The 26,839-nt window shown below is 63.1% G+C and overlaps 2 protein-coding genes across 2 annotated transcripts in view; one reads left to right on the top strand and one right to left on the bottom strand.

The window, feature by feature from the left end:
• Positions 1 to 4,832: 4,832 nt before the first annotated feature.
• On the top strand, positions 4,833 to 7,485 carry P2RX2 (purinergic receptor P2X 2). The gene is made up of 11 exons (XM_037509881.1): positions 4,833 to 4,990; positions 5,090 to 5,225; positions 5,312 to 5,383; positions 5,454 to 5,529; positions 5,598 to 5,694; positions 5,812 to 5,892; positions 5,973 to 6,111; positions 6,396 to 6,526; positions 6,653 to 6,746; positions 6,814 to 6,879; positions 6,951 to 7,485. Exons 1-11 carry the CDS (start codon positions 4,833 to 4,835, stop codon positions 7,284 to 7,286), a joined length of 1,386 nt encoding a protein of 461 aa, XP_037365778.1. The 3' UTR covers positions 7,287 to 7,485.
• A 1,427-nt stretch (positions 7,486 to 8,912) lies between these two features.
• Positions 8,913 to 26,839, bottom strand: part of POLE (DNA polymerase epsilon, catalytic subunit) — a 31,555-nt gene continuing 13,628 nt past the window's right edge. The window contains exons 17-49 of the mRNA XM_037511375.1: positions 26,399 to 26,527; positions 26,230 to 26,332; positions 26,001 to 26,147; positions 25,698 to 25,843; positions 24,725 to 24,873; positions 23,963 to 24,055; positions 23,666 to 23,810; positions 23,208 to 23,365; positions 22,738 to 22,933; positions 20,868 to 21,082; positions 20,498 to 20,600; positions 20,098 to 20,178; positions 19,899 to 20,021; positions 17,893 to 18,105; positions 17,575 to 17,778; positions 17,327 to 17,470; positions 17,100 to 17,240; positions 16,853 to 17,006; positions 16,682 to 16,788; positions 16,389 to 16,565; positions 16,073 to 16,296; positions 15,721 to 15,941; positions 15,351 to 15,555; positions 14,569 to 14,742; positions 13,669 to 13,794; positions 13,212 to 13,344; positions 12,695 to 12,872; positions 11,898 to 12,029; positions 11,596 to 11,789; positions 10,265 to 10,465; positions 9,917 to 10,042; positions 9,654 to 9,743; positions 8,913 to 9,571 (exon numbers count right to left, since the gene is read on the bottom strand). Of these exons, the coding sequence (XP_037367272.1) occupies positions 9,458 to 9,571; positions 9,654 to 9,743; positions 9,917 to 10,042; positions 10,265 to 10,465; positions 11,596 to 11,789; positions 11,898 to 12,029; positions 12,695 to 12,872; positions 13,212 to 13,344; positions 13,669 to 13,794; positions 14,569 to 14,742; positions 15,351 to 15,555; positions 15,721 to 15,941; positions 16,073 to 16,296; positions 16,389 to 16,565; positions 16,682 to 16,788; positions 16,853 to 17,006; positions 17,100 to 17,240; positions 17,327 to 17,470; positions 17,575 to 17,778; positions 17,893 to 18,105; positions 19,899 to 20,021; positions 20,098 to 20,178; positions 20,498 to 20,600; positions 20,868 to 21,082; positions 22,738 to 22,933; positions 23,208 to 23,365; positions 23,666 to 23,810; positions 23,963 to 24,055; positions 24,725 to 24,873; positions 25,698 to 25,843; positions 26,001 to 26,147; positions 26,230 to 26,332; positions 26,399 to 26,527 (5,046 nt within the window). The 3' untranslated portion in view covers positions 8,913 to 9,457. The remainder of the gene's footprint in view (positions 9,572 to 9,653; positions 9,744 to 9,916; positions 10,043 to 10,264; positions 10,466 to 11,595; positions 11,790 to 11,897; positions 12,030 to 12,694; positions 12,873 to 13,211; positions 13,345 to 13,668; positions 13,795 to 14,568; positions 14,743 to 15,350; positions 15,556 to 15,720; positions 15,942 to 16,072; positions 16,297 to 16,388; positions 16,566 to 16,681; positions 16,789 to 16,852; positions 17,007 to 17,099; positions 17,241 to 17,326; positions 17,471 to 17,574; positions 17,779 to 17,892; positions 18,106 to 19,898; positions 20,022 to 20,097; positions 20,179 to 20,497; positions 20,601 to 20,867; positions 21,083 to 22,737; positions 22,934 to 23,207; positions 23,366 to 23,665; positions 23,811 to 23,962; positions 24,056 to 24,724; positions 24,874 to 25,697; positions 25,844 to 26,000; positions 26,148 to 26,229; positions 26,333 to 26,398; positions 26,528 to 26,839) is intronic.

Raw genomic sequence — 26,839 nt, 5'->3', positions numbered from 1 at the left:
TTGGGGACTGCACCCCTCACCGTGTGGAGGAGTCGCTGCTCTGGCCAAGCCCCGCTCCAGGCTGTGCAGGGCGAGCAGCTCCCAGCCCCACTCAGGCCTCCTGCCCAACCTGGCCCCCGTTCTCATGCGCAGTGCCTGCCACCACATCCTATCAGACCAGCCTGGACACCTGTCCAGCTGCCTCTCCCCTCCGGGCGGCTGCACCTCCTGTGATGCCCTGTGCTCTGGGGGGGCCCTTGGGGACGGGGGCGTTGGCAGGCACTGGGCTGTGTGGGCTACCCAGTCTCTGCCCTCAGGGTCTGGGCCTGTGACTCCCGGGGGCCTTCCTGAGGGGGCCAGGCCAGGGCCCAGGCCCACGGTCCCACTGGCCAACATCAAATATCCAGAAACCCCACATGCCTGTGCACACCCCAAATTTGACAGCCCAGGGGGAAGTTTCCTCCCAGCCTGAAAGACAACTGGACCTCAACTTTCCCTCCTGCAGCTCTGCCATTGCAGCCCAGTTACTCAGGGGCCGGAGGGGCAGATGGCCACTGGCTTCCCTCAGCAACACATTCTGGTCAGATCACGGAGGCCACACACGCTTCTGCCCCGTGAGCAGGTGGCCAGCACCCTGTCCATGGCACAGGCCCCCTCTGCCAGCGGCGTCCACGCAGGTCAGCATGGGGGGCCGACCTTCTACTCCAGGCACAGGGAACTTGGAAGCAGGGCCTGCAGCTCCAAGAGGGCAGCTTCCCCAGACGAGGGGTCATCACGAACCATCGCAGGGGCCTGGGTTCACAAGACGCAGGCCAGGGTGCAGGTAGACCTGGCACTGCCCGCTACCAGCTCTGTGCAGGGAAAGGAGGTCTGGCATGGGTGGGGGCGCAGCTGCCAAGGGAGCCCACAGAGCAGGGGCACTGGTCAGGAGTGAGACCAGGACCCGCTGGGGGACCCTCAGTGGCCTGGGCAGTCCCAACTCTGGACTCCTGCAGCCCACCCCTTCCCCCAGCTCAGCCCCGCTTCCCCAGCCTTGCCCCCCCACCCACCTCTAATATGCGTTCCATCTCTATGGATTCGCCTGTTCTGGGCAGTTCGCATTGATGCACTCACACACCGGTGCACTTTGTCCTGTGTTGCTGTGATATGTGACTATTAATTTGGGGATGATAAATTAACCTTTTTTAATTGCTAACTCTTTTTCTATTCTGTTTTCTGATTTGCCGATATATTATTGAGAATTTTTGCATCTATATTTGTAAGGAATATTGTTTTGTCCTTGTCATGTCATGTTTGTTTTGTTGAGTAATAGTAGCCCCAACGAAATGTTCCTGCTCTTCCAACTTTTACTTTTTATTTTTTTTTAAAGAGTTATCTATGCATACAAGAACTGGGGTATAAGCCAGAGGTATGGGGGATGAGAGGATTCACCAGTGACAGAGTGGGGAGCAGAACAGGCAGATGTACTGAAATACACTGCTGAGGGGAGCAGCAGGCGAGACAGGAGAATTCTGCTGCGCCATGTGGGTAACTCCCTGGCCGGGATCAAACTTGTGCTACAATGGCTGCAGATAGTTTGCTAATGCTGTCTTTAACCCCTGCACCACTAAGGAGGCTCTGCTCTTCTAACTTTAAAAAGTTAATATTTAAGGGCCTCCCCTGGTGGCGCAGTGGTTGAGCACTGGGCTGCGAAGCTGCCCGCAGCCTCTGCAGCACCGTTTCGATCCCCAGCCGCCGGCGAGGGTTCCACATGCCACGCAGACCTCTCCTGCCGCGCCCACTGCTCCCCTCAGCAGTGTACTTCAGTACTTCTGCCTGTTCTGCTCCCCACTCTGGTGAATTCTCTCACCCTCCCGTGCTTCTGACTGTACCCAGTGCTTGTATAAATAAATTTTTAAAAATCAATCTTTTTAAAAAAAAGTTAATATTTAAAGAATTGCTGGGGCCTCCCTGGTGGTGCAAGAGGTTAGGTCTCAGCACTGTAAAGCTGTCCACAGCCTCTGCAGCAGGAGTGTGATCCCTGGCCAGGGAGGTGACCCACAGGATGCAACAGATCTCTCCTGTCTTCCTGCTGATCCCCTCAGCAGTAGATTTCAGTCCATCCACCAGTTCTGCTCCCTACTCTGTCTCTGGTGAATCCTCTCAACACCCCCCCCTCCACCTCTGGCCTGCACCCAAGCTCTTGTATGCATAAATAAATAAATAAATAAAGAGGAATCGTCAACAATTATTCTCAAACTCTTTCAAAGAAATTGAGGAGAAAGAAGCATGCTCTAGGGGCCTCCCCGGTGGCGCGGCGGTTGAGCGCTGGGTTGCGAAGCTGCCGGCGACCTCTGCGGCGCAGCGGTTCGATCCCCGGCTGCTCCCCGGCCACCGGAGGAGGGTCCCGCATGGCGCGCAGACCTCTCCTGCCGCCCGCTGCTCCCCTCAGCAGTGTACCTCGGTCCCTCTGCCTGCTCTGCTCCCCGCTCTGGCTCTGGTGAATTCTCTCGCCCTCCCGCGCTTCTGACTGTACCCAGTGCATGTATAAACAAAACAAACAAATAAATAAATAAATAAAAACATGCCTCTATAAATAAAAAAAAAAAGTGTTAAAATAAAAAAAAAAAAGAAGCATGCTCTAAATCAGTGTATCCCTGATAGAAAAACAAGATAAAACCCAACAAGAAAACCAACAGCCTTGATAAACATTGATGGTGTCCACCCCCCCCAACATTGTCAAACTAAACCCTACAAATATTTTTTAAAGGTTTATTTATGCATACAAGAACTAGGGTACAGGGCCTCCCTGGTGGCTCAGGCGGTTGAGCACAGCGCTGTAAGGTTGTCCGCAGCCTCTGCAGTGCTGGTTCGATCCCCACCGGCCTCAGAGCAACCCACAGGGTGCAGCAGACCTCTCCGGTCTCCCTGCTGCTCCCCTCAGCAGCGTGTTTCAGTCAGTCATTCTGTTCTGTTCCCCGCTCTGTCTCTGGTGAATCCTTTTACCCCCACAACTCTGGCCTGTACCCCAGCTTTCGTATGCATAAATAAATCTTTTAAAAAAAAGAAAGAAAATGAGAAGACATCCCACAATGCGAGAGAACATCCACGGGCGTGTATCTAATAAGGAGCTAGCGCAGAACACATAGGGAGCACTTACCACTGAGCAGCAAAAAGACAAATAGCCCAACTTACAAGTGGGGGACTTGGGCGGACATTTTCCCAAAGAAATGACACTGTTTCGCTCACTGGAATAGCAACAACCACTTGAACAGAAAATAAGTGTGGGCAGGAATGTGTATAAGACAGAACCCGGCACAGTCCTGATTTAGTGGCTTGGTGGTTCCTCAGAGTAAGGCAGGACTCTGAGGCCTTCCCACAAGTTAGAGGCGGCCACCTGGGACCCAGACTCCACCCCAAGCACTGCCGGAAGAACTGAAGACAGCTGTCCAGGGGCCCCTCCACAGACGCTCACAGCAGCAGCGCTCACCAGGGAAGGCACCACCCAAACCTCCAGCAATGGATGAATCACCTGTGGAAATCCACACGCTGGACTATTATTCTGCTGAGAAAATGATGGGAAGCCTGGTGGCTGCTGAAACACACTGAGAGGAAGAGCCAGACACCAAAGGATGAACAGGGTGTGCTCCGCTCTGCAGGATGCCAGGGCAAATCCCTGGATCGCAGCCGATGGTGGGTGTCAGCGCCTTGGGGGGAGGGGACCCAGCACCCACTTATGGACTTTAGGGGTTCCTCCCTGGGGCATGAAATGCTTCCAAAGTAGACGATGGTGGTGATGGCACTACATTGTGAACTTACTCAATCTCACTGAATTGCTCACGAAAGAATGGCTGTTAAAATGGTCCACTAGGTGCCATGTGAATTTCACCTCAAAAAATGTAAACTTGGGGTCGTGCAGTGAAAAGCCAGGGTGTCAGGATTCTACCCAAAACAGTGAGGCGAGGGCCTCCCCTGGTGGCGCGGCGGCTGAGCGCTGGGTTGTGAAGCTGCCCGCGGCCTCTGCGGCGCCGGTTCGATCCCCGGCTGCTCCCCGGCCCCCCGAGGAGGGTCCCGCATGGCGCGCAGACCTCTCCTGCCGCCCGCTGCTCCCCTCAGCAGTGTCCTTCGGTCCTTCCGCCTGCTCTGCTCCCCGCTCTGGCTCTGGTGAATTCTCTCACCCTCCCGCGCTTCTGACTGTACCCAGTGCTTGGATAAATAAATTAATTAATTAAAAAAAAAAACAAACAAACAACGAGGCGAGGGCGGTGGCGGGAAACGCAAAGCCGGGACAAGCCAAGCGACGGAAACGCGGCCCGGAGCGGCGGGGGCGAGGAGGGGCGCCGGCGGGTGCAGACAGCGCGCGCGAGGCGGGGGCCGGGGCCGGGGGTCCCCCGGGAAGGGCGTCGGGTTTTGTCCAGCTCGGGGCGGGCGCGCGCGGGCAGGGCTGACCTGCCTTGGGAGCCCCCTCCCCGCCCCGAGACGGCGGCGCCCCGGGGTGCCCGTCCGCGCCGGCGGAGCGCGTCCCCTGGGCGCGGGGCTCGGCGGCGCCGCGGGGGCTGCCGGCGGGGGAGACGCCCAGGAGGCGGCCGGTGCTTTTCCGCTCCTCTCTCCAGGCTCGGCTCCCTCCCGGCCGCCCGGCCCGGCTCCAGAGCTCTGACCCCACGACGGGGGGGGGGGGGGCGGGCCAGGCCACGCCCCGGAGGCGCGGCGCCGCGGAGCTGCCCAGCCCGGCCAGCCCGCGCCCAGCCCGCGCCCAGCCCGCGCCCAGCCCGGCCCAGCCCGGCCCAGCCCGGCCCGCGCCCAGCCCGCGCCCAGCCCGCGCCCAGCCCGGCCCAGCCCGGCCCAGCCCGCACTCGCGGCCCGGGAGGCGGAGCATGGCGGCCGCGGGGACCGGCGCGGCGCGGCGCCTGGCCCGGGGCTGCTGGTCCGCGCTCTGGGACTACGAGACGCCGAAGGTGGTCGTGGTGCGGAGCCGGCGCCTGGGCGTCGTGTACCGCGCGGTGCAGCTGCTCATCCTGCTCTACTTCGCGTGGTGCGCGGGGCGCGGGGCGCGGGGCGCGGGCGCGGGCGGGCGGGGCGGGCGGGCCGGGGCCGGGGCCGGCGGGGACGCAGCGGCGCCGCCTGCGCGCAGGTACGTGTTCCTCGTGCAGAAGAGCTACCAGGACAGCGAGACGGGCCCCGAGAGCTCCGTCATCACCAAGGTCAAGGGCGTCACCGCGTCGGAACACAGGGTGTGGGACGTGGAGGAGTACGTGACGCCCCCCGAGGTGCGCCCGCCCGCCCGCGCCCCCCGCGCGCCCGGGACCCGGGTGGGCGCACGTCCTGCCCCGACGGACCCCTCTCTCCGCGCCAGGGGGGCAGCGTCTTCAGCATCATCACCAGGATGGAGGTCACCGCCTCGCAGACCCAGGGAGCCTGCCCCGAGGTGAGGCGGGGCTGGGGCCCGCGGGGCGGCGGGGGCGCGGCCGGCGGCCCCTGACCCTGCCTCCCCCCAGAGCGCGAGGGTCCAAAACGCCACCTGCGACTCGGACGAGGACTGCGTGGCCGGGCAGCTGGACGTGCTGGGAAGCGGTCAGTGCGCGCCCGCGGCGGGGGGGGGGCCGGCGCGGCCCCCCGCGGCTGAGCGCGCTCCCCCGCAGGCCTGCGCACCGGGCGCTGCGTGCCCTACTACCGCGGGGCCTCCAGGACCTGCGAGGTGTCCGGCTGGTGCCCGGTGGAGGACGGGGCCGCCGTCAGGTGCGCTGCGCCCCGCGCCCCGGCCCCGCCCCAGCGCGCCCCCACTCCCGCGAGGGGCGGGGCGCTCGGCAGGGAGACTGGGGCGCGGGGCCTCACACCCGGTCTGCGCCTCCGCAGCCAGTTTCTTGGCAAGATGGCCCCGAACTTCACCATCCTCATCAAGAACAGCATCCACTACCCCAAATTCCGCTTCTCCAAGTAAGGGTCCTGCGGCGGGCAGGGCTGGGGGGCTGCCTCGGGGGTGTGGGCTCTGCCTGCCCGAAGCCCCGCGTCCTTAGGGGCAACATCCAGACCCGCGAGGACGGCTACCTGAAACGCTGCAGCTTCCACGCCGTCTCCGACCTCTACTGCCCCATCTTCAGGCTGGGCTTCATCGTGGAGCAGGCGGGGGAGAACTTCACGGAGCTGGCGCACACGGTGGGCTGCCCCCCGGCCCCAGACCCCCCAGACCCCCAGCCGCGGCCCTGGCCGCCCTGCAGGGAAGGGAAACCCAATGCCCCAGCTGGGCGTCTGCGCCCTGCTAAATGATTGAGGTGGCCCCACGGCTGGCCGCGGGCAGCTCCTCTCTAGGCGCCTTGGCCCTGGGGCCCCGGCTGCTCCCTGCCAGCCCCATGCCCCCTCAACTGCCTCAGGTTGGGCACCCACTTTGGGGGGGCCCCCTGGTCCTGCTGACGCCCTTCTCTGCCCACCGGGGCCAGCAGGGCGGCGTCATCGGGGTCATCATCAACTGGGACTGTGACCTGGACCTGCCGGCCTCCAAGTGCAACCCCCGCTACTCCTTCCGGAGGCTGGACCCCAAGCACGTCCCCGCCTCCTCTGGCTACAACTTCAGGTATCTCTGCAGCCGGGCCGGGCCGAGACCCAGGCTGGGCTGGCCCTGGGAGCAAACAGGGCAGAGGCCGGGAGCGCGGTGGGCGAGGCCACTGCGCCCCCAGCAAGCGCCAGCCTCGTGCCCCAGGTTTGCCAGGTACTACAGGACCCACAGCGGCAGCACGGCCCGCACGCTCATCAAGGCCTACGGCATCCGCATCGACGTCATCGTGCACGGGCAGGTATGGCCCAGCCCCCACCCGCGCCCCCGCCCCCAGACCAGCTGCCTAGGCGCCCCTTCCTCCCCAGGCCGGCAAGTTCAGCCTGATCCCCACCATCATCAACCTGGCCACCGCGCTGACCTCCATCGGGGTGGTAAGGAGCTGGCTGGTGGGGGCGGGGTGGGCCCAGCCGGCAGGCCCTTACTCTCTGGCCCCGTGGCCCAGGGCTCCTTCCTGTGCGACTGGATCCTGCTGACGTTCATGAACAAAAACAAGGTCTACAGCCGCAAGAAATTTGACAAGGTGTGTGCGCCGAGGCCCTCCCCAGGCAGCTGGCCTGTGACCCTGGCCCTTGTTCTGGGCCAGGGCCCTCCCCCACCCGTGGACCAGGGCCAGCGCCAGGCCCCAGCCAGCCCGCCTCCAGGGCCTTGCCCCACCTCCGCCCTGTCCGAGCAGATGGAGGACGCTCCTGAGCTGGGCGTGGGGCCAGGGCTTCCTGCCTTGGCCCCTCCCCACCTGGACTCCCAGCTCTCGGACCCTCGGGGTTTGGCCCAGCTCTGAGCACCACCTGCCTCCCAGTACCCAGCACCTCAGCCCCACCCACAGGGGTCCCACCCACACCCCTTACCCACCAGGTGGAGGTGAAGGACCCCAAGGGACCAGGTAGGGGGCTGTGCCCCTGCTCTCAGCGCCCCCAGACAGTAGGCAGGCTGCTCCTGCCACCCCCCAAGGAATCACGTCTGGTGTCCAATAAACCTGTAACCAGAACCCCTGGCCTGGTTCTTCAGGGGAAGCAGCTCAGTACCGCCTTTGGCCGGGCTTCCCCTCCAGCCAGCCTGGCTACAAGCAGGAAGAAGCCGAGCGGCAGGCCTTTGAGCAGGTGTGGCTGCCACAGGATCACCAGGCCCAGCATGGTGGCGGCGCCTGGAGGGCTGGCGGGTTGAGGCCCAGGGCTCTGCTCAGCACACACACTCGTGCTGGCAGTGGGGGTGCACAGCCCAGTAATCTGGTTACCGCTCCCTCGGAAGCTGATGCGGCCACTGCATCAGCGGCTGCCCGGCGCCTGCTGGCCAGGCCAAGGGAGACGGCGGCTGGCAGGGCGGCGCTTCTCTAGTAGTGCAGCCTGGCGCGGGCCTGGGGCGCTGCAAGCCCCTGTCTCACCTGTGATCCTGTCTCCAGAGCCCACCAGGGAGGGCTGACCTGGGCTCCTGCCCCCTGATAGTGGGTGAAGAATGCCAGCCCCACCCGCCTGTCCCAGCTCCCAGCCAGCTGCCCACTGCCTCCACACTGTCCACGCTGGGCTCAGGCCCCCAGAGGGCCCAGACAGCAAGATCTGGCCCGAGGCCCCTGTTTCTGAGAAACTGGTTTTTCCAGTTGGGGCCTGGCTGCAGCTGCAACAGGCTAAGCCCTGCAACAGGCCTCAGGTTTCTGTGGGCAAGTATGAAGGCCCAGGGCGTCCCCTCCCCAAATGCCACAGCCCAACTGGCCTGCAAGCAGCGGACAGGGGTCAGTGTCCAGGGAGTGGCCACCCTTCCCCCACACACTCCCCCCAGAGAGTGCCAGCTGCTTCCAGGAAGCCGGCTGCCCCTCCCCATCGGCTGCCTCTCCCCATCGGCCTAATCAGATCAGGCCCCCACTGGGCAGCAGCCTCCCACCTCCCTCCAGGCTCAGGTTTCTCGGCCAGTCCAGTTGCTAACACCTATGCCGAGACATCAAATCAAAGCTGTAAGGGGAATCAGTCACAGAGGAGCCTCTGGGGCCCACTGCCTGCTGGGGTCCCCAGCCGAGCTCACACTCTGCTGCCCAGCCGATCGATCGGCCACTTGCTTTCCTTTCCTGCTTCCATCTTGTCTGATCAAAAATGAGGTGTGGTGTCTTCTACTTGGAGGTAAACTCAGCAGAGGGCCCCCTGGCCACCGGACAGCAGGCCCTGGCCAGGCGTCCGTCCAGCCCCACGCCAGGGATAGCGGTTCCTCGGGTAGAGGAGGGCTGGGGCGGGGGGCCCAGCAGACCCTGTGCCTGGGCACTTGGCTGGGTCACGGGTGCCCCGGTGGGCTGGAGGACGTGGCCCAGCCCCGAGCAGGCAGGACCCAGCTCAGACTCCTCTTCCCAACCCAGCCCCAGCCCAGCCCCAGCCCCAGCCCCAGCCCAGCCCAGCCCAGTCCAGCACCGCCCCAAGCCAAATGAAAGAACCCGGAGTCCAGCATGTGAGGAAGCCATTTCCTGAGGTCCAGGTGCTGATGTACAAAAACCCGTGACTGGCTGCGGCCCACACCCCAGCCCCACAGGCCAGGCTCACGGGGGCACCTGGGGTGGCCCATCCGCCCAGGGCTCCCAGCCACCATGTCCCAGACCACAGACGCTGCCCCCCACCCCAGGCTCGGGCAGGGCTTGCTGCAGGACAGACGCCTGGGCTCCTAAGGAGCCTGGGCCTGCATTACCAGACATGGGCCCCATCCTGCCGGCATGACACGTGCTTCTCCGTGGGGCCTGCACCCCAACACAGGGACCAGTCTGGCCTGCGCCCACCCTTGGGGTTGGGCTCCACGGCCCGGGCGCCTGAGGCTGATGGAGGAGAGGGCGAGGGGCACAGCCCAGAGACTTTCACAGGCATCCCAAGAGGCTGGAGTCTTGCCTGCACCCCTGGGCACAACTGCCCTGGAGCTCCTGAGTCCGCATCCGGGCAGACCACCCCTGCCGATCGGGGGCCGGGCAGGAAGGGCCCCCGGCTGCTAACAGCCTTGCTGGGGGTGCGTGTGCAGCAGCCAGCCCAGGGTCTCCTGGAGATACGACATGCCGAAGTGCTGGGCTATGTTCCGGAAGGTTCCCACCTGCTCCATGAAGACCTGCAGGGCAGAGCAGTGGCAATGAGGCCAGTTCGGGCTGCTGCCGGCTGGGTGGGCAGGCGGGCAGGCAGGCGCAACCCACCTGGGTTTGGACGGTGAGGTTGAAGTCCCCGGCGCAGCTGCAGTGCAGCGGCATGTTGGCCTCCTTCACGCCGCGGCACTTCCGGCAGGCCTGAGGAGAGCAGCGGCGGTTCTGGGCCTGCACCTCGCCACCCCCCCTCCCACCTCCACTGGAGGAGCAACCACGGGGACCTCATGCAGGAACCACTCAAGGGTGTCAGCTGCCCCAGCGCCCGCCCAGGGCCACCCTGACTGCCCGCCTCAGCCACAGGGGGAGCCACCCACCAGGTCCTGCAGGGCGAAAGCCATCAGCTTCTTCTGTAGGGCCTCCACCAGGGCTGCCTCAATGACCGCCGAGTCGTAGGCCACTTGGCAGTTGAAGCAGAGCCACCGGGGCGGGCCGGCGCCATCCTAGGCAGACAGCAAGCAGGGCCAGGTCACCAGCTGGGTGACCTGCCAGGCTGGGCGGGGTGACCCAGACGACCCTGGTGCTAGGCAGGGCCAGGCAGGCGCTGTGGGTGTGCACGCACGGCCACCTCACGTGTGGGGACCAGTGGCCCCTTGGGGGGCCTGGCAGGTGTGACCCAGAAAGATAGAGCTGCGGCGGCCCTGCCCAAGGCAGTGCCCGCCCACCTGGCAGGAGGAGGGGTGTGTGCACAGGTCCAGGTCGCGGCAGAAGTTGCAGCTGGGACAGATGACCTCGGGGAGCACGCAGGAGCGGCAGGGGTCTCGGAACTGGGCCTCTGGCGAGAACTCGCCCACGCCCACCAGGCGGAGCAGGTCCCGCTTCAGTTTGTTGACCTGGTTTGTGATGTTTGTGTCCAGAGACAGGACCTGCGAGAGGCAGACTGGTCAGGGACCCAGCCCCCTGCAGCCACCCAGCCAGCTGCACAGCACCCGTCCCACCACGCAGCCTTCCAGGGCGGAGCCTGCCTTGCACCCGCGGCCCCCAGGCTCACACCAGCATCAGGCAGGACCCTGGAGGCCAGGCTCTCCACCTGTTGCTCAGGGCTCCTTCTGCACACACCAGGGCCCATGGAGCTGCCTGCCAAGCGACAGTGCCAGGCATGGGAGCCACCCTGGCAGGCATGCTGGGCTTGGATGGGGCGGGCAGGAGGGACAGCGCCGTCTCCAAGAGACTGCCCGCCCCCACAGCCTCCCACCACGCCAGCGGTGGCCCCATAGAACCAAATCACTCAGAAGGCATTGTCGGGAGAAAGTGCCTTTTTTTTTTTTTTTGTATAGAACTGGGGTGCAGGTCAGAGTTGCCAGGGATGGGGGAGTGAGATTCACCAGAGGCAGAGTGGGCAACAGCGGGGAGACAGGAGAGGTCTGCTGCGCACTGTGGGTCAGCTCCCCAGCCCAGATGGACCTCAGGCCGCAGTGGTGATAGCCCCCACCCCGCCCCGAGCCCCACGCCAGGGAAAGCAGTTCCTCAGGCAGAGGAGGACTCTGCGGGGGGCAGCACACCCTGTGCCTGGGCGCCTAGCTGGGCCACGGGCACCCCGGGAGGCCCGGGGGCCAGAGGACTTGCTCCCGAGGGGAGCAGGACCCGGCTCAGAGTCCTCTTCCCGCCCCAACCCAGCCCCCCCAGACCCAAAGGAAAGAACCCAGAGCCCGCTTGGGGCAATTATGTGCAATATTTACACGTTGGAAAGCCAAAGCCCCAACGAGGAACTGGAGGCCTGAACAACTAGAGCCATAGCAGCCTGAGGGCCAGGAGCCTCAGAGCTCGGCCTGCAGAAGCTCAGCCGCGGCCCAGGCTTGTTTGGGAAAGAAGCTGATGCGGCAATTCAGAGCTTCACATGGAAGGCACCAGAACAGAGAGGCTGGGCGCAGCACCACACCAGCGGGGCTCACGACTCAGAACGCCGCAGAGACCGGACAGCAGGAACCAGACCGGCGGACGCTCGAGTGCCGTGTCCTGCCAGACATGCTGTGGGGACGTGTGCCCCGTGCCTCACCTTGCACACGTATTTGACGAATTCCAGCGCGGGGTTGCTGAGCACGAGGTGCGAGCCGGGCAGGACAGGGAACATCTCCGAGAGCTCAGTGGAGCTCCGCGAGCCCGTGACTTTCTTCTGGATCTTCTGGGTGATGGTGAAGAAGCTCTGAGTGAGCTCGTTCGCCACGTATTCTTGGGAGAAGGTGATCATACCTGCAGGAAGGAACATGGCACTTGCTCCCCCTTGGAACGGTGACAAGGACATGGAGGGAACTTGGGGGCACAGGAGGCTGGAGGCACCCCATGGGGAGGGATGCTCACCAGGCAGGGCTCCGGCCGCCTCCTGGGCCTCCTGGGAGAGCTGACTGGCACCCCTCCTCCTCACGGGGGTGCTCCCCGGGGCACTGCGCCGCAGCTCCTCCTTCATGCTGTGGTAAACGGCCACCACGTAGGCTGCGAACAAGGGCAGGACAGGCCCAGGGCAGGAGTCACTGACCCAGCACGCCTGGGGCCGGGGTGTGGCCGTCAGACCCGCCAGCCAGACGGGGCTGAAGTGACATCAGTAATGGTCATTTCACCTGCCGCCTCTCGATGGGCCCGAGTCACCCAGAGAAGGAGGGCGCCAGGGACGCCCAAGGCCCTTAGAGAGCCATCGCCTCTGCACTGACAAGCTTGGCCCCAAGGGCACCTGGCTCTGAGGACACCCCCTGCCCCCAGAGAACTGAGAGTAGGAGACTCAAGCAGAGACAAAAGAGTGGGGCGCAGGAAGGCAGATGTCTGCCTCTGTGTGCACCCTGACTCACCGCCCCCACCCCGCGCCCGTGCCATGACACACATGCCTGCTGCTAGACTGACAGCGCCCCCAGGGGGCTCACATCCACTCATCAATCAACCTATGTCCATTCATAAACACTAAACGAGGTTTCTTACACCAGCCAGCAGGCAGGACAGCCGCTCTGATCCCCAGCTCTCTTCGTGACTTAAGCCCTGGGCAAAGCCACCTGGCCCCCTGCTGGGCTCTGAGGCCACGGCCTGGGCAGAGGACGGGTCTCCTCTACACGCAGGGTGGGTGTGGCCAGGGTGCCCCCACCTCAGCCCCCCGGCGGTGGCCTGCTCACCTGAAACGATCATGAGGAAGTAGCTCTGGCAGGAGGCCGCCTGGGGCAGGAACTGCAGGATGTTCCAGTTGTTCTCCAGCAGGTCCTCCACATCCGGCTCGGGTGCGTCCTCCTCCTCCTCCTGGGGCTGCTGCTGCTCCTCCTCCTCCTCCACGCTGCCCCCTTTTGGGGACTCTTGCTGCAACAGAGACGTGCCAAGCATGGCCCCACATCGACACCTGTGCCCACACCACGTGCTCCAGCCTGCACCTCATTCAATCTCTGCGTTCCCACTGCCCCACCCCAACCCAAGCCCTGTCCCAACACACTGCAGGCCCCACCAGCTCGGGCTAATCTGAGTCCTCGCCATGGCAGGAGTTACATTCGCATCGACCTGCTTGCTCCAACCTCAGGCTGTGCAGCAGGGACTCACTGGGCCGAGAACCACACGGGCACCCATCCAAGACCAGAAGCAGGCACGGGCCCCACAGTTGTGTTCGCATCCAAGCTCAGCTTTGTAAGACTGGCTACCCCTTACCTGTCCACAGTGGACACTGGAGGAAACGTTTCCTTTGATTCCACCGTAGTTACAGGGGTCCATCCAGAGAAGAAACTCCCAGCATCGTGAGAAAGAAATTGTCAAGGAATGGAAGATCTCTTTAGAGTGGATGCTACAAAGACGCAAAACAGAGACTGCTCACCGGAAGTCAATAGTTTCATTTTCCCTACTTTGCTCTCCTTGTATTTTTTTTTTTTAATCTATCTGCTTACCCTTCTCTTACTTAAAAACGAACTTAAAGTGAATTCAGACTATCAGCCTTCACACTTTCCAGGGGAAAAAGATAAACTGAACGCCAGGATGCTTTTGCTCTGCCAGGAGGTCGAGGCAGAGGCCAGAGTGGAGGCGAAGGTGCAGGTACCCAAGGCTGCAGAGTAGGCACCTCGCCCGAGCACAGCCGCCCACGTCCCTACCCACATCCCACAGCCCCGGGCACCTGCTGGTGATGTAGTCCACATAGGCCAGGGCGTCATCGATCCGCCGCTTCTTGGTGCAGAGGATGATGCGGTGGAAGTTGGCATAAACGACTGATGAGCCCAGGCGCTTGAACTCGGCAATGAGCCTACGGCCGAGGCCAGAAGCAAGAGTCAAGAGGCGACAGAGATTGCAAGCAAAGGGGCTGAGGATCCTGAGGGGGGAGCAGCCAGATGCACTGAAGATCCCGAAACCTCTGGGAATGAAGGTTTCTGCACAGGGAAAACCCACCACAGACAAAGCCAAATGGTCCAAGACGGGCTGGGTACAGGCATGTACAATGATGCCACAGACATGGCTGTTAAGCAGGAAGGACGGCTCCATATCAATCAATCAACACAACTATGGGGACTCCCTGGGGGCACAGGGGTTAGTCTCAGCAATGTGGAGCTACCCACAGCCACTGCAGCATGAGTTCAATCTCCAGCCAGGGAGCTTCCCACAGGGCACAGCAGACCTCTCCTCTCTCTCCCCGCTGCTACCCTCAGTAGTGGATTTCAGTGGATCTACCCAACAGGTAGATCCTGCCTACTCTGCAGCCTCTGTCTCTTGGGAGTTCTCTCACCCCCACACCTCTGGTCTGAGTCCCAGCTCTTGTAGCATAAACAAATGAAATAAATCTTGAAAAAAAAAAAAAAAAAAACCACAGAGGCGTGGGCAAAGGGAGCAGGAAGCTGGACTTGGCCCCACGCTGGGCTGGCAGGGCAGAGCTCTCCCCACGCGGAGCTCAGACCCACACTGCCGAGCCAAGCAGGCGCACAGCATTCAGCTCCAGGCTGCCTGCAGTGGCCACGGCACCAGCTGGGAGGGCTCTGTGCGGGGCGCCATCCAGGGTGAGGGCTGGGCAGGTGGCGGCACTCACTGCAGGAAGAGCTTCTTCATCAGGCCATGAAGCGTGCGGTGCAGGGCAGGGTCGTGCAGCAGGGAGCCAGGGGAGCGCAGCCAGCGGTAAAAGTGCATCACCTGGTTGTCCGCGTAGATGTTGTGGTGCTGTGTGATCTCCCTCACCCAGCCCACCACCATGCTCTTCAGGACCCTGCAGGGGCAGGGCCAGTCACAGGGGCAGCCCCCACCAGCCCCTCCCTGCCCAAGACCTGCGACCTGGAGTCTCCTCCGTGCCCTCCAGGTCTGTGGGCTGCCCCCCACCCTTTCAGATCGCAGGCCTGGTCTCTCTGACCACTGGCCCAGAGCGGTCTCCCACCCAGCCCACACCTGCACAGTCCTGTGAGGCGGCAAGAGGACCGCCGCCTGCGGCCCCAAAACAGCTCACCCTCTGCGCAGCCCAGGCTGCCACAGCAGGTCAGCGCTGCCGTCCGCAACCCACGGAGGTTGAGCGGGGCTGGGGGATACCTGGCTGCCAAGCACAGTGCCCCGCCCACAGCAACCCCTGACACCCATGCCCACCAGCCTCCCTGCCGGGCTCGCCCTGCGCGTGACCTGGACCCCACAGCGCATGCGCTGGCCCCATGACCTGGAGGGCACCTACGGGGTGATGAGGGCTACTGAGCCTGGAGGGTCCAGGGCACGAGGGCCACACCAGGCAGGTGGGCACCTGCCCTGGCCAGGCAGGAAGACAAAAGTGTCCCTCACATGCCGTCCACCCCAAACCCAGCCGTCCTGCCTTAGGAGAGGCTAGGCACCCACCGGAAGGTGCCAGAGCAGAGTGCCGTCTCGTCGTAGCTGGCCAGGGTGCTGGCAGCCTGCACGCCTGAGATCATGTCCTCCAGGGAGGCCTGGGGGACCACGCTGAAGCTGACGCCCACGCTGCCGGCGCCCTCCATGTCATGGACGTGGTGTGACTGCAGGATGGTGTTCACCGCCAGGTTCTGGATGTCCAGCTCCACGCACACTGCACCGGAGACACCACCCAGGTCCAGGCCTGACCCCACTCGTCTCAGGAAATCCACCGCCGCCGGGGCTTCAAACTCGGGCACCCCAGAGCCCGCCCCAGAGGCCCTGCAGCCTCCACCCTGCACTGGCGGCTGCCCCCCCAGGACAGAACAGGCAGGCCCACCCGTGGAGTAGCAGCCAGGACTGTTGATCTCCATGGGGACCTGGTCCTCCAGCTCCATGAGCAGCCGGTTGTCGTCCGCCTCCTTCCCCCCCAGGTCGGGGCGTGACGTGGGGGACAGCCAGAGCAGGTGGTTGTGGCGCTGGAGGTGGCGAGCAAAGAAGAGGTCGGAGCCAAAGGTGGAGATGTCCTCGGGCAGGTTCCCAACGGGGATGTGGAAGTACCTGCACAGGTAAGGCAGCCAGCCCAGTCAGCCCTGGGCCAGAAAGGGTATACCACCCGCCCCGGAGAGCAGAGTCAGGCCAGCAGCATGGCCCCCGCTGTCAGGCGCCAGGAGCTGCCTCGGGGACACTACCTGCTCATCTCGAAGGCCTGCGACAGGCAGGTGTCCAGGTTGAGGTAGTGGCGTATCATGCGCCGAGCCCCGTGGCGCTGCCAGTCCAAGACTCCGTAGCTGATCTTGTCGGCCACGCGCAGGGGCACCAGCGGGAACTCCTCCAGGATGGGCACCTCCCCGGTCAGCCGCCTCAGCACCCAGCTGGACTGCACGGCCACCAGCGTGGGACCGCGGCGCTCCTCCTGGGCAGGGAGAGTGGGCTGGGTGGGCCAGCGGGGTGGGGGGCCAGCGGTGTGGGGTGGGGGGCCAGTGGTGCGGCGGGTGGCCAACTCACCTTGTAGGCCAGCAGGAAGCGTTGGATGGCCCTGCAGATGGTCTTCAAGTCGGTCTCAGCGCGGACCTCGAAGGTGTGCCGAGGCGGGGGCAGGAGCTCGGGGCCCACCTTCTCCAGTAGGAGGCCATGCTCGGCTGCATACAGGGCGCCCAGGCCAGGCATCTGGTTGCTCCGCACCTGGGAGAGGCGGCTGAGTCACACCCCAGGGCAGCCAGCACCCGGGCTCCCCTCCTAGCCCAGTGGCTGGCCCTTGTGCCCCGAGGGCCACTCCCCACGTCCGCCCAGGAACTCACGGTGTCCAGCACAAACACGGACGCCCTGCGCTGTGAGGGCACGAAGACCCCGAACAATGCCCGGGGGCCCTGGGCGTGGTGGTACAGGTAGATATGGCGGATGCTCCCTGAGGAGGACATGCGTCAGCACTCGTGCGGTGAGGCCCACCAGTCCACCCGCCCGCCCAGTACCTGGCTCCAGGTAGCTGAACTGGGCCAGTGAGCGCATCTCCAGGTGCTCCAGGGAGAAGGTCTCTGCCTCCCGGTCTGAGAGCTGTCGCACCAGCTGCTTGTTGACCACACACACGCAGCCCAGCTGCACCAGAGCCCGAAACAGCAGGGGGACCTGGGAGGACACGCCACAGGCTCTCCGCTGCCCCTGCCAGGCCTGACCCTCAGCCCACACCTGCCTGCTCCACCCCGCCTGCCCCCCCCCGACCTGTGTCTCATACACGCCCTCCACATCGGGGGCCGCCAGCTCAGCGCTGATCTCATTGACGTGCTCCTGGTACAAGTCCTCGGGTACCGAGTACTCGTAGAGGTGGTGGGCCAGGCCGGCACGGGGCAGGACTCGGTTCACCTGGGGGGACATGGGCGCTGTCACCCCTGGGCACCGCCCTGACTGTTGCCCCTGCTCAGGCCCGGGCGCCCAGCAGCTGACCCTACCTTGCGATAGGACGCGCCCTCCTCAGCCTTCGCCACCCGCTGGTTCACGTAGAACAGGCGGGGGATAGTAAGGCGGATGCAGTGCAGGTCACTGCCGATGATGGCCCACAGCCTGAAGAGGCCGGCCTGGCTGGTCTCGCTGATCTGAAGGGCGCAGACCCGGGGATCAGGCTGCTGGGGGAGTCCCCACCCCACACAAAGGCACGGGGGCTGAGCCCCTTGGCAGCCTGGGCGCCCACCCTCCACACCTGAACTATCTGCCAGGGCAGGTCCAGGATGCTGCGAGCCGTCCGTTGCAAGAAGCCCCCCAGCCCAGTGGCAGGCCCGCTGCGCACGGGCCGCGGAGTGCCCTCCACCACCTCCAGACGCCGCCTCTTCTTGCGCGCCAGGCGCTGCCGGGCCTGCAGCTGCCACTTCTTCTTGTGGAAGCGCAGCCACACCAGCCACTCCTCCTGGCACAGGGGATGGGGCCGGTCAGGAGGCCTTCCTGGGACCACAGCAGGGAGGACAGTGCCCCCCGGGCTCCCATTCTCCCCAGGCCGCTCCAGACTCCTGAGGTTTCTTACCTGGGTCGTCCCGAGGGCAGGGGGCTGCCCCAAGATCTCCTGCCAGGGCACAGTCAGCTCCAGGTCCTGCGAGTCCTCCTGGCTCTCCCAGAGCACGCGCTTCCTCTTAGTAGCCACAGGGACTGTGGGGCGGGGCGGCTTCGCAAGGCCCAGGTCCTCTAAGTCGGGGGTGTCCAGACTTGGGGTGCCTTCTGGAGGCCGGGCCACACCCACCTGGAAACCCGAGGAGATTAAGCCACCAGGGCCCGGCAGGGGCGTCTCACGGCGGGTGAGTTGCCGGGACACGATACACGGGCACCCTCAGCTGACAGTGAACAGCGAAGCCGACACAGGCCAGCGTTTATGCCATTCTGTGTGTGCTCTGGAACACCCACCTCCTCATTCAGAATAAAGCAGGACAAAGACATGCACAGCCCCTCCCAGTGCAGGCTGCACCTCTCAGAGCTCCTGCCCACACCGCCCCTGCAACCCTCCTTCATCAACCACACGCCTTTGAAATCGGCTCTGAAAGCACATGCAGAGTGGCCCCTGCCCCCTACCTGTTCCACTACTCAAAGGCCTGCTGCCACCAGTGGGGGCTGAGCAAGGGTGCGCTGGCCGCTCCCGGAAACACAGTACCCAGGGCCGACCGTGCCTCCACCACGCGCCACCCCGAGGCCCCATGGCCCCTGCTACTGGCGGAACCTGAGTCTAAATGTGTCACTGGGGTTCCCTGTGCAGCCCCCTGAAGCCACCCTGGGGGCCCTCCCACCACAGTTGGCCCACCGACTCCTCTCTAAAGACAGGCTGCGGCCTGTAATTACCAAGATTTCTGAGATTAGGTCACACCCTGGCACTAGTCTGCCAGGGGCCAGTGCTGCTCTGGGGAAGAGGCTGCCGTGCCACAGACTGCCCTGGGGGAACCCCAGCCTACCTCCCAGGCTGCCACCAGCACCCATGCTGGCCTGGCACAGCTGCCAGAGGAGACTGTGTGCACTGGGCCTGAGGGCCTCCTGCGGGGAGGCCCGGCTCGGAGACCCAGCTGAACCAGATTCCTGCCGGGGCTGCAAATGGGAGTTTTGTTCCTCCAGTCTAATTTCCCCCACTGTGTCTGTTAATGTTGTCACTGCAACCTTATGTATTTTTACTATTTTCCTGGTTTGCTTGATCAAATGAGAGAGATGTGTTAAAATCCCCAAGCCTGGTGTATTTAGTCAACTCCTTACTAGACTAAGCTTTCACGGTCACCTGCACCGTCAGAACCACCGGAGATGTGACGTCACCCACTGTCAGTATTGCTCAACCGTCACCCTTCGACAAAGATTTCTGGCACAGGTCCTCCCTGGTGGCGCAAGGAGTTAAGACACAACCTATGAAGCTGTCCGCAGCCACTGCAGCATGAGTTCGATCCCCAGTCGGCCAAGGACCAACCCACATGGGGCAGCAGACCTCTCCTTTCTCCCCGCTGCTCCCCTCAGCAGTGTACTTCGGTCAATCCACCTGTTCTGTTTCCCACACTGTCTCTGGTGAATCCTTTCCCCCACACACACCTCTGGCCTGCACCCCAGTTCTTGTATGCATAAATAAATAAATTTTAAAAAAAAAGATTTCTGGCAGAAAGATTTTCTCTGGCATCAGTTTGGCTATGCCAGCTCTGTGTGAGAAACACTTATGGGGCCCGTTTCTTCACTACCTGTGAGGGGCAGCTCTGACAAGGATGCCAGGGTTCTGTCTGGAAATGCAACCCGGGAGTCAGACCTTTAGCAGGTGAGCTGGCGCACAGCCTGGCTGGAGGCCCTTCCCCAGTCAGCACCTGGGAGCTGCTTGCACACCTGGCCCCAGCCTGTCCGACGGCCTCCGGTGCTGCGGGGAAGCTAAAGTCTGGGCACAGGCCCCTCGCCCATGACACACGGCCTCTCCCACCCAGACCAGGGTCAAGGCTCATGTCCGCAGAAGGCAAGGACTCCTGGGTCTGGCTGCAGCCAAGCCGAGCACAGCGGCCCCGTCCGACACAGCCCAGCCCTCACCTGTCTCCTGCCCTCAAGAACAAAGAGTTCACTGATCTTCTTCTGTTTGCAGATGTCGTTCTTCTCCAGCAGCTTTTTGTGCAGCCAGTCAGGGTGCTTAACACGCGGCACAGGGTTCTTCACCTGCAGAGAGCGCACAGGTGAGCGAGCGGGGGGGTGGGGTCTGCGGGCTGCCAGGTGTCCCCACTGCGCAACCCACCTGCTGCAGCGCAGCAGGGATGGTGATGATCTTCTGGATGGCGCTCCCCAGCCGCTCAATGTAGTAGTCCCAGTCCAGGATCTGCAGGACGGCAGCCACACGTCAGAAGGGCGGCCCCAGCACCCGCCCAGGGCCCCTGCTCACTGGGCATCTGCTGCAGCGGCCTGCCTGTGCCCTAGAAACCCGGTGTTGAGAGGCACCTGCCCAGGGAGGAGCTGGAATGGCCCCGGTCCCCAGAGAGGTGGTGGCTGGGCCAGACTGGCCAAGAGGAGGGGTGCAGCACCAGCGTCAGCTTCCCAGTTCTGCTGCAGAGAGACCATCTCCTGTCACCAGGGCCCAGGACGGAGAAGGGAGCACTGCAGACAGAGGGGCACTTCCGAGTCAGGGAAAGCTCACTCACGTTCCGGATATCAAAGTCCTGGAGGGAAGAACTCTTGAGCCACTTCCGGAGAAAATGCTTCCTCACTGTGGGCTCTGCCTGGAAAATGGCAAGGGGGACGGCCCTGGGGACGGGGGCACAGCTCAGAAGGCCGTCCCACCACACCCCACCCCGCACCGCTGCTCTGGGGCAGCCCCAGCTCCTGGGGGGCAGTCCTGGGGCTCGCCCCGAGCCTAAGCCAGACCAGGTCTCCTGGCGGCCTGGGTAACTGGCCCTGTGAGCCAGCCCACACCCCTTGGCCGGCCACACAGCCCACAGTAAGGACCTGTCCCTGACCCACAGGCCCCAGCCAGAGCCGCCTCTTCCAATGGGCCGTCCCCAGACATCTCACCGCTCAGTGACAGGAGAGCCCTCTGGCTTCCGGGAGATGATGTAGCGGCAGCTCAGCCCAGCGTCCTTCACCATCTGGTCCCCCAGGAACTCGGCCAGCCGCTTGGCGGTGCTGATAGATGTGGACTTCTGTTCCCCATAGTCTTCCAGCCGCCGGGACATGGAGCGGTTCTCGGAGATCAGCTCGAACAGCTCAGAATCAGGCATGTTGGCCGCCTGGGGGCAAGGGCAGAGGTTATGTGGGGATGGGCACCCACCTCCCTCAGGCTGCTGCCACCTGCAGGACCCTGCAGCCCTCCGCCCGGTGCACTGAAGGCAGCAGTGTGACCGCAAAGGCTGCCTGCTCAGCCCAGCACACAGCAGCACCTAAAGCCCAACCAAACCTCACTTTCACCTTGTGAACTGTGCAGAGCACGGAGACGCAGCCCCCCGCGACCGGCAAAGATCGCAGAGAACAGAAGCACTGGCGATTTCTCCTAACAGGAAGGGACCCAGGCAAGGAGGGCCGAGGAAGGGCGGGAAGAGACAGGGACAGCCACACCCTGCAGGCGGCGGCGGCGGCTCCCGAGGGGCGTGGGGGGGCCCCCGCCAGCCCCAGGCCTCGGCGGCTCTAGCGCCGACTCTCGCGGGGCCCGCGCGTGCCGCACAGGATGACGTGCCAAAAATCAGGCCCACAGGGGCCTCCCTGGTGCTGCAAGGGGTTAAGTCTCAGCGCTGTGTAGCTACCTGCAGCCTCCGCAGCACGAGTCCGATCCCCGGCCAGGGAGCCAACTCGCGGGGCACGGCAGACCCTCCTGTCTCCCCGCAGCAGTGTGTCTCAGTAGATCCACCTGTTCCACTCCCCACTCTGTCTCTGGTGAGTCCTCTCACCCCCCCACATCGCTGCCCTGTACCCCAGTTCTTGTATGCATAAATAAATGAATCTTAAAAAAGAAAAGATTGGCTCAGCCCCTGAAGGTAAGTCCCCCTTGGGGCCTTCTGGAACTGAGTCTGTCCCCAGTCATTGCACCTGGCGCTGTCAGGCCAGAATTAAAGTGGTTTTTTGAGGGCCTCCCCGGTGGCGCAGCGGTAGAGCGCTGGGTTGCGAAGCTGCCCGCGGCCTCTGCGGCGCTGGTTCAATCCCCGTCTGCTCCCCGGCCACCGGAGGAGGGTCCCACATGGCGCGCAGACCTCTCCTGCCGCCCGCTGCTCCCCTCAGCAGTGTCCTTCGGTCCTTCTGCCTGCTCTGCTCCCCGCTCTGGCTCTGGTGAATTCTCTCACCCTCCCGCGCTTCTGACTGTACCCAGTGCTTGTATAAACAAAACAAACAAACAAACAAACAAATAAATAAATAAACATGCCTCTATTAAAAAAAAAAAAAGTGGTTTTTTGAGGTTTGATTTTCACCCAAAAAAAAAAAGAAAAGAAACAGGACTGCAGAGCAAAGGAAATGCCCCAGACACCTAGCTCCTCCCAGGCAGCATGCTCGCGCACCGCACGGAAGAGGCAAGGCCTGTGTCCAGACGCCTGACGCACACACCGGCCACTCGACCGCCAAGGGCTCTGGCACTAGCGGTGAGGCTAGCTCCCCAGGCCCCAGACTGACTGGAATGTTCTGAGTCTGAGGAGCACAACATGCTGCAGCAGCTCCGAGAGAAGACTCGCTGGCAGACTGCAGGAGCTATGTGCACTCCACGCCTGCAGAGAGCTTAGGACTCGGAGTTGATGTGACTTTCAACTGTCTCCTTCAGCTCCTTCACCATCAAACCATTTGTTTGCTTCCCAGAATTCTGCCCTGGACAGATTCCCGGGAGCCGAGAGGCCCTGCCCGGAAGTTCTGGTCTGAGAACCAGCGAGCTCTCCTACCGCCTGCTCGCGGGTGGGGCACTCACCTTACTGTACAGCACGTCCAGCCAGTAGTCGGCCACCTTGGCCACAGCGCCGTACACCTCCTCCAGCGTACTGCCCTTGAGGAAGGCCTCGAACACAGAGGACTGGAAGATCTTAATCAGCTGCAGCTCCCCACGGCGCTTGACCTCGAAGCCCTTGAGCTCGGCCAGGGAGCCGTCTTCGTTGAACACAGCGTACCTGGCGTGGCGGCAATGCAGTGACCGACAGCCCAGGGCTGGCCACTCCCAGCCCTCTGCCCCCAGCCCAAGCTCCGTGCTTTCCCAGCTGGGGACCGGGGAGGGCCACAGCTGCAGGGGCACAGCAGTTCTGGCCTCTCTGATGACGGCAGCTTTTGAAGTGGAAGAGGCCAAGGAAGAGCCAAAGCCGCTTCCACCCCGGCTCCCTAGACCCCGCAGGCTATTGGCCTTGCCCACCCTGCCCTGCCCCAGCACTAAGGCTGTGGGACTCTCACCTCTTCTTCAGTTTCTTGCCTTCCTCCTTGGAGGCCGGAAGGATCATGGCAAGGTAAGGTCCATCTACCTCAAAAAAGATGCTGTTCTCCGAGCGGGTGACATAGGTGAGCGAGGAAGGCTCGGCCAGCTCCTGGTACTGATGGTTGGTGAAGCCTTCCTGCAAAGCAGGGGTAAAGGGCACGGGCCTTGTCCATGGGTTCCCCCACGGTGGACAGGGCAGACACAGGGCTCCTCTGTCTGGACACAACTAGGCAAAAGAAGAGGATGGAGCCCCCACAGGCACCCGACAAGACACAGAAAGACGCACTGCTGCGCGTCTGAGACACCCAGGAGCTCACTGGGGCTGGCAGGCTTGGGTGGGAGAGGAGCCGATGACAAAGGGCAAGGGGAGACTCGGATGGGAGAGGCAGGGGCAGGTGTGCAAACCAGACGGCAGCCCTGCCGGGCCCAGGCTCACCTTGACCATGATGTTCAGCATGGCCCCGGGGTACGAGATGGTCACCTTGGGCTTTTTTGCATTGGTCGTCTTAATGACAAAGTTCTCAGGGAAGCTGTTGGGCAGGACGCACCAAATCCCATCTGTGTCCAGCTCCAGGGGCCTCCTTCAGAGACAGGGACAAAGCAGCAGTGAGACCTGGTGCTGTGCAGAGCGGGACGAGGCGCTTGCTCCTGGGAGCCCAACACACCTCCAGCCTGCAGCCCATCTCAGCGATCTGCTCACCCACCAGCAAGGCCCAGCCCTCACAGTGCTCACCCAATCTGCTCAATCAGCTCCCGCGCCTGGGTGATGATGTTGGCCCCCGTAAAGCAGACGATGCCGGCCATCTCCATGGAGTACCAGCGGGCCCTGGAGGGTGGTCACAGCCTGGGGTGAGTGGGCACAGTCTCCCCAGAGGGGTTGGGAGGGGTGAGAGAGGCCACCAAGGGGAGGTCTTTCGCTGGGCAGAGCTAAGGTTAGCTGTGCTGAGGACACTTCTATCCCTATTCCAGGCTTCAGCTCAGGGAGGTCCTGGAAGGATGCAGCATGGTGCCACGGCAACAGGTCAGCCAGCCCTCACCCGGACTCCCGGAACTGGCCCAGAGGGTCTCATTTCCCCAGCACCATCTCAAGCCTTCAGAATCTCCACCTCCGTCCCTCATCTTCTCAGAGGAAACAGCCCTCCCTCAAGCCTCACCCCAACTTTCTCCTTCTTGGAGCTGTGCAGCCTCTCGCCACGGCCCCCAGGGGCCCACGCCCACTCAAGCCCGACCCTGGTCCTTGTGTCCAATGAACACAGCTCAGGCCACCTGGACTCTAAGAATCCCCACCCCTTTCCGGCCAGCTCTGCGCTGGCCTGTCAGCCCGGGCAGCAGGGACACCCACTGAGTGACTGACGGCGTCAGGCCCAACCAAGTGCCGTGTCTAGCCCTGACTCTAGCTCCGCTAAGTAGCAGAGCAGGCCCAGGGCCTGTCCCCAGGTAGAGTGAGGCGCCCACCGCCCACCCGCAGCCCACCCCGGCTCGGGCCTGCCCGCACCCCTTGCGCATGACGTAGCCGTAGAAGGAGTTGAGGATGCACTTGTGCGCCAGCTGCAGGGAATCGTACAGCACCTCCATGTTTCGACAGCGCCTCGCCGCCGCCGCGTCCCCCGCCTCCACCGCTGCAGACAGCTTCTTCTTCCACACCTGGGAGCCACAGCAGATCCACTCAGACGCCAAGGTCGTAACGCACCGGAAATGCTCGCGTCTATAGGGAACTTGAAAAAGCTGTTCAAGATGACGTGTGGCTTCTGGGGGCCCCTGGGGCCTGGGGCTTTGTTCCTTGGGCCCAGCTGCCCTCAGCGGGCATGGCCAAGCCACCGGCAGACAGTCCGCTCTGAGCAAAGCACCTGTCCTTTCCCTATACTAGGCAAGGCGCAAACCTACATGAACAGCAAAAAAATCCCGCAGTGATAAAGTGCTTCTACTCACCCCCTCCAGAACACAGATGGCCCCTATGGAGCCCTAGCCTGGCCACCCCACCAGGGCCACACCCACCGCCCTGCCCAGGCGCCCTCCAGAGCATCCATCAGGCAGCCCAGTGGGGGGTGCCCAGACAGCCTTCCCTCTCAAGAGCACCACCCAAGAGAGTATCACAGCAGGTGGGGCCAACAGGCCTCTCCTGTCAATGGAGTTAGGAGAACAGGAGCCACTTAGGAGGTCCCTGGCAACAGCAACTAATGAAGAAATGCAGAGAACACTGAAAGTGTTACAGCAAACGCCCCATCCTGGGCACAGAAACTGTTTTCAAGCTTTGGTGTTTAAAAAAAAGAATAAAACCAAGTCGTCTGCTGTGCGCCGCATGTGCACACCATGCCCTCAAAGCATGCCAGGCACCCTGGCCCAGCCCACGTCCTCGCCGCGAAGGCGAAAGCCAGAATAGCAAGAGGCCTCAGGCCCACAACGCTTCAGAGTGGTCTGACCCCAGGCACACAGGTGGTGGAGGGCGGAGCAGCACAGCCGGCACCCACCTTGTGCAAGCCTTTGAACTCGTAGCGCCGGTCCCGGAAGGCACGCACGGTGTCCACGTAGAAGGAGTTCTCACGTTGGCAGATGGTGGTGAGGCGCGGCTCCACCTTGGTCACATGCACCTTCTTGTAGGCTTTGCGGCAGTAATCTGGGCACAGCAGAGGGGCGTGGGACCTTGCTCGGGAGACGGCCGCCACCCACCCAGGAGCAGCGCGCAGGGGCCAGCGCCTCGGAGCAAGGCAGCCCCAGCCAAGTTACTGAGCCCACCAGCCGTCCCAACTGGGAAGAGCCACAGGGCTGCTCACCTGCCAGCCGCCTCTTCTCATATTTGGCCTGCTCCTCACGGGACAGCTCGTGAAAGGCCCGAGCCGGGCCCTCTGGGGTCAAGGGCGGGAACTTCTCTGACTCTAGCTGGTGCTGGATCCGATGGTACTCGCTGCGACTGGCAGGCACTGGGAGGGTGACCAGGGGAGAGTCCATGACAGGCCTGCCCCCCACTCCCTGCTGACCTTCCCACTCTGCCCCGCCACTCACTGAACTCGCCCCTCCACTGCCAGGCCATCTTGCGCTGGCAGCTGGCTCCAGGTCTGTTGAAGTCGCAGGCAGCACAGGTGGCCTCGTCCACCATGGCGGAGGGCTGCGAGGGAGGAACAGGTCAGCATTCTGAAGGAAGAGCCGGACCCCGCGTCCCGACGCGGCTCACCTGCAGGCGGTTCGTTAGGATGATGTTGGGGTACATGGCCCCCACGTCCAGGTGGTAGATGAGGGGACATTCAATTCGGTTGGGAACCTCTTTCAGGGAGATGAGCTTCGACTTAATCTGATCACACACCTGTGGAGAAAGAGGGCCGCGGCAGGCACCAGGGCTAAGCTCCTCGAAGGAAGGGTAGGGCCGCGAGCACCGCACTGGGAGAACCGCCTCCACCAAGATCTCCGGCTGGAGCCCAGGAGCCTAGGGGCGGCTTGCACACACACCAGTCATGTCCATATGCGTGGCCACGAAGTGTGGTCCGCCGGGAGGTGTGGACCCTGGTTGGCACGACAGCCACCCTCTCGGGGCTGCCCCTGCCCTTAGTGGGGCACTCAGAAAGGCCCAGAGGGTGGCAGTGCTTTCCCAGCATCACGGATAGGCCTGTGAACCAAC

The sequence above is a fragment of the Talpa occidentalis genome, unplaced genomic scaffold (genome assembly GCF_014898055.3).
Source record: "Talpa occidentalis isolate TD23 unplaced genomic scaffold, MPIMG_talOcc4v2.1 talOcc4.14, whole genome shotgun sequence".
In the NCBI taxonomy this organism is placed as follows: Eukaryota; Metazoa; Chordata; class Mammalia; order Eulipotyphla; family Talpidae; genus Talpa; species Talpa occidentalis.
Note: the sequence above shows the minus strand (reverse complement) of the source record. Positions and strands in the feature narration are given on the sequence as shown.